The 5,077-nt window shown below is 43.3% G+C and overlaps 1 protein-coding gene across 1 annotated transcript; it reads left to right on the forward strand.

The window, feature by feature from the left end:
* The first annotated feature begins 4,437 nt into the window (after window positions 1-4,437).
* LOC125839005 (uncharacterized) lies at window positions 4,438-4,825 on the forward strand. Its single transcript, XM_049518003.1, has 2 exons — window positions 4,438-4,553; window positions 4,600-4,825. Exons 1-2 carry the CDS (start codon window positions 4,438-4,440, stop codon window positions 4,823-4,825), a joined length of 342 nt encoding a protein of 113 aa, XP_049373960.1.
* Window positions 4,826-5,077: the final 252 nt, after the last annotated feature.

Consider the following 5,077-nt stretch of genomic DNA (forward strand, 5'->3'; position numbering starts at 1 on the left):
AATAAGATTTGCCTCCTCCGATTTTGCTGTCAACGCTCAACCAGACGGAAGACCTCCAGCTCAAATTCCCCCTCCTAACGTGGAACAAGCTCAAAACCCGCATTCAAGTCCTGCTCATAATCCCTCCATCATTGACCTTACCACCCCAAACACTCGTTACGCCTCAGCCTCTTATCAAACACCACCCCCTCCTCAAAATACCAACCTTCAAGCACCACTCTCTCTCCCTAATGCAAACCACCAAACTGGTCTACCCTCTCACAGCCAAAACACTAATAACCCATGCACTTCCCTCATTCACCAAAACCAATTTACCAGCCCCCAGACTTTTCCCCAAAACTATCACGCCCCTTTAAATTGACAGAGTCCCTCTGTTGCTCCCCACTACCGCAAAAAGCCACTTTCCAAATACCACTCCCCAGCGAGCATGATGCCCATGATTCGAAGCTCGACCACTATGAGGAGAGAGAGAGAGTGGATGTCAAAGGAAGAGACCGCCAAGATAGATATGAAGGAGAAAATTAGAAAAGTCATGAAAGAGTTAAACTGCATTCCTGAGGTCGCCGGGTTGAGCTACGAAAACTTGTATATTCATCCCAATTTGGACCTCCTGGAAGGGTTCAAGGTGCCAAAATTCGATATCTTCGGAGGAACGAGGAACCCCTTAGCACACCTGAGGACCTACTGTGAACAACTCGTGGGAGTTAGGAGAGACGAAACTTTGTTAATGCAACTTTTTAGCCGAAGTTTGAGCGGAGAGGCTTTAGAATGGTTTACGTCTCATGAAATGAGACAGTAGTCTAGCTGGAACGCTCTGGCTAAGAATTTCATCGAACAATTCGCCTACAATGTGGAGATAGTTCTTGATCGTTACTACTTGGAGAAGATGAAGCAGAAGTCGACCGAAAGTTATATAGAATTCGCATATAGATGGCGAAAGGAGGCAACTAGAGTTAGACCTCCTATGTCAGAGAAGGAAATTGTCGAAGTATTTGTGTGGGTGCAAGATCCCAAATATTATGACAGAATCATGTTGCTCGTTGGAGCAAAAATTGCTGAGATAGTCAAGGTAGGTGATACTATCGAAGATGGATTGAGAACCGGGAAGATTGCCCGTGTTGCTGCCTCGCCCGGATCTTCGGGCTTGTTGAAGAAGAAAAGAGAGGATGTGTCCTCTATCTCTTATGAGGGGAAGCAGAAAAGACACCAGCTCAGATTTCTGTATGGGCTTTGTTGATGAGTTCACAACTGCATAGGCAAGCGTTGATAAAGGCTCTGGATGATACTTATGTGCCCGTGGGTACCAACAATGACAATCTAGCAGCCATGATAAACCAGGTTATCCGAGAACACCGAATTAGTTTTTGTGACGAAGAGCTACCCTTTGAAGGCAGGATAAACAACAAAGCTCTACACGTCACCACTATGTGTCGAGACAAGATAATAAATCGCGTCCTGGTCAATGATGGATCCGGTCTTAATATTTGCCCACTTTCGACTCTGAGGCAGCTAAAATTTGATTTGGGAAAGCTTCACCAGAACCAAGTCAATGTGAGGGCTTTTGATGGAGTGCAAAGAGACACATTGGGTGCGGTGAACTTGGATATTTAAGTGGGTCCTGCGGAATTCAACGTTGAGTTCCAGGTGTTAGATATCAACACCAGTTACAACCTACTTCTGGGAAGACCGCTCATTCATATGGCCGGGGCTGTGCCGTCTACCATTCACCAACTAATAAAGTTTATTTGGAAGGACCAGGAATTGGTCATTTATGGTGAAGGGATCCATTCCAATGGGTCTGCATCGATCGTTGATAATGTCTCTCGAGGTTGTGATTTCTACACGGTGGAGATGGTAAATGCCACCGGTGATGACTTGGCTCCACAGCCTCCTATGCCCTCCGTGTACAAGATGATTGCTACTGTCATGCTCCAGAGCGGTTTCAAACCAGGTTTCGGAAAGGGGAAGCACTTTCAAGAAATTGTCGAAACTATTCAGATCCCCACCAAAGGAGCAAAGTTTGGTTTGGGGTATGTCCCCACAGATGCTGACAAAGCAGAGATGAAGAACAAGAATGTTGATCAAGCATTAGCCAGGCCAATTCCTCATCTGTACCAGTCATTTCTAGTACGAGTAAATGTCAACGATGGTGGTCTCGGGGAAAGAATTTGGGGCCTTTTTGAGGAGATTGATGCGGTCATCGAGGAAGAGGCTGGGACATCAGACTTCTGTGATGCAGAACCTGAGGAGCGATTACAGAACTGGACCTCCACACCACTCCTGATTTCCCGCTCATTTGTGTAGAAAAGACATGCGTTTTGTTTGTTTTAAAATTGGTAGTAGTCCGGAAGAGGCCTGAGACCCACCCTTTATGCAATTGTTAATTGTTTGAAGCTTTTAAATTCCCTTGTTATGTTTAAAAAGGCAAGATGGCCCTCGGCCATGGCCAAAGTTTGTGCTTGTCTTTCAATTTAAATGAAAAGCCTCTTCTTTATCAAAATTGGTTTACTTTCTTATCTGTTACATTTACTTCCCTAACTTTGTTTGTTTATGATTTCAGTAATATTAATTTAAAACCTGTCAATGTCATGTCATGTCACGAGCCGAATGAACAAAATGAGGCATGTGATGATGAGTGCGAGGAATATGAAGAATAAAATGAGGTACCCAACATGTTGCTGAGGAGTTTCGACAATTCGAGAATCAACACAAGCCAAATTTGGAAGAAACCAAAACTGTGAATCTCGGAGAAGAGGAATGTGTTAAAGAAACCGAAACAGTGTCCATCTAACTGAAGCTCAAAGGAAAGACCTGGTCCGTTTGCTCAGGGATTACGTTGATGTGTTTGCCTGGTCTTACAGAGATATGCCAGGATTGAGTACGAATATGGTGTCTCATAAGTTGCCGATTAACCCAGATTTCAGTCCAGTAAAACAAAAGACTCGGAAGTTCAAGCCTGAGTTGAGTTTGAAGATCAAAGAGGAGATTACAAAGCAGATCGAGTCCCAAGTAGTCGAAGTGATGCAGTATCCGACTTGGTTAGCCAACGTTGTTCCGATTGCCAAGAAAGATGGACAAATCAAAATTTGTGTTGACTACAGAGATCTCAATAAAGCTAGCCTGAAAGATAATTTTCCATTGCCAAACATTCAAATTCTCATTGATAATTGTGCTAAGCATGAGATGCAGTCGTTTGTGGATTGTTATGCGGGTTATCACCAGATCCTGATGGATGAAGAAGATGCAGAAAATACAGATTTCATCACGCCCTAGGGTGTATATCATTATTGAGTGATGCCTTTTGGTCTCAAGAATGCTGGTGCTACTTACATGAGGGCTATGACGACCATCTTTCACGATATGATTCACAATCAAATCGAGGTGTATGTAGATGATGTCATAATCAAGTCCCGCGAGAGTTCGGATCACTTGACTCACTTGAGGAAATTCTTTGATCGTCTACGCCGATACAATTTGAAGTTAAATCCCGCCAAATGTGCTTTTGGAGTGCCAGCTGGCAAGTTGTTGGGATTTATAGTTAGCATGAGGGGCATTGAGCTTGACCCTTCCAAGATCAAGGCGACCCAAAAATTACCTCCTCCAAAGACCAAGAAAGAGGTGATGAGTTTTTTGGGAAGGTTGAACTACATCAGCAGGTTCATAGCTCAATCCACCGTGGTATGTGAGCCCATCTTTAAGTTATTGAAAAAAGATGTCTCGACCAAGTGGACCGAAGAATGTCAAACTGCTTTTGATGCTATCAAGAACTATTTGTCCAATCCACCGGTGTTGGTCCCTCCGCAAGAAGGGAATCCGTTATTGCTATATTTGTCGATCTTGGATAATGCATTGGGATGCGTGCTTGATCAACATGGCGAAATCGGGAAGAAAGAGCAAGCCATATATTACCTGAGCAAGAAATTCACTCCATATGAAGCTCGTTACACTTTGTTAGAGAGAACATGTTGTGCTTTGACCTGGATTACTCAGAAATTGAGACATTATTTGTCCTTTTATACCACATACCTTATTTCCAGGATGGACCCGTTGAAGTATATTTTCCAGAAAGCAATGCCGACCGGGAAGTTGGCTAAATGGCAAATGTTTTTGAGTGAGTTTGACATTGTGTACGTGACACAAAAGGCGATAAAAACACAAGTCTTAGCTGATCATCTTGCGGAGAATCCAGTTGATGAGGACTATGAACCGCTCAAGACTTAATTTCCTGACGAGGAAGTTTCATTTGTGGGTGAAGATATTTTTGAAGCCTACCCTGGTTGGAGAGAATTCTTTGATGGAGCGGGAAATCACCAAGGGAAAGGGATCAGAGCGGTCTTAGTATCAGAATCCGGTCAACACTATCCTATGGCAGCTAAACTCCGATTTGATTACACGAACAACATGGCAGAATACGAATCTTGAATCCTTGGTTTAAAAATGGCCATCGACATGAATGTTCATGAGCTTCTGGTTATTGGAGACTCAGATTTGTTGATTCATCAGGTTCAAGGAGAATGGGTCGTGAAGAACCCAAAGATCACACCATACATGCAGTATATACAGAAGTTGTGCAAATGATTCCGGCAAAATCGAGTTCAGACATACTCCCAGAACACAAAATGAGTTAGCCGATGCTCTTGCCACCATCGCATCAATGATTAAGCATCCGGATACAAGTTATATTGATCCAGTGGATATAGAGGTAAAAGAGCAGTCTGTCCATTGTTCACATGTTGAGGCAGAATCAGATGGTTTACCTTGGTATTTTGACATCAAGAAGTACTTGGAGACCAGAATTTATCCTGAGAATGCAACGTTCAACTAGAAGAAGTTGATACGCCGTATGACCCTCAATTTCTTTGCAAGTGGGGACATCCTTTACAGAAGGATTCCAGATTTAGGTCTTCTCAGATGTGTTGATGCTAGTGAAGCTGCAAAACTTCTGGAACAAATACATGCTGGAGTTTGTGGTACTCACATGAATGGACTCACTTCGACAAGGAAGGTCCTTCGAGCCGGTTATTTTTGGATGACTATGGAACATGATTATTGCAAGTTTGTGCTTATCGCCCCCAAA

This window comes from Solanum verrucosum, unplaced genomic scaffold (assembly GCF_900185275.1).
Source record: "Solanum verrucosum unplaced genomic scaffold, falcon-dt-bn FXZP01000163.1, whole genome shotgun sequence".
NCBI classification, from domain to species: Eukaryota; Viridiplantae; Streptophyta; class Magnoliopsida; order Solanales; family Solanaceae; genus Solanum; species Solanum verrucosum.

Coding starts and splice junctions, on each gene's coding strand:
- LOC125839005 (XM_049518003.1), top strand. CDS start 4,438: ATGGCCATCGACATGAATGTTCATGAGCTTCTGGTTATTGGAGACTCA. Junction 4,554..4,599: donor AAGATCACACCATACATGCA/GTATATACAGAA, acceptor AATCGAGTTCAG/ACATACTCCCAGAACACAAA.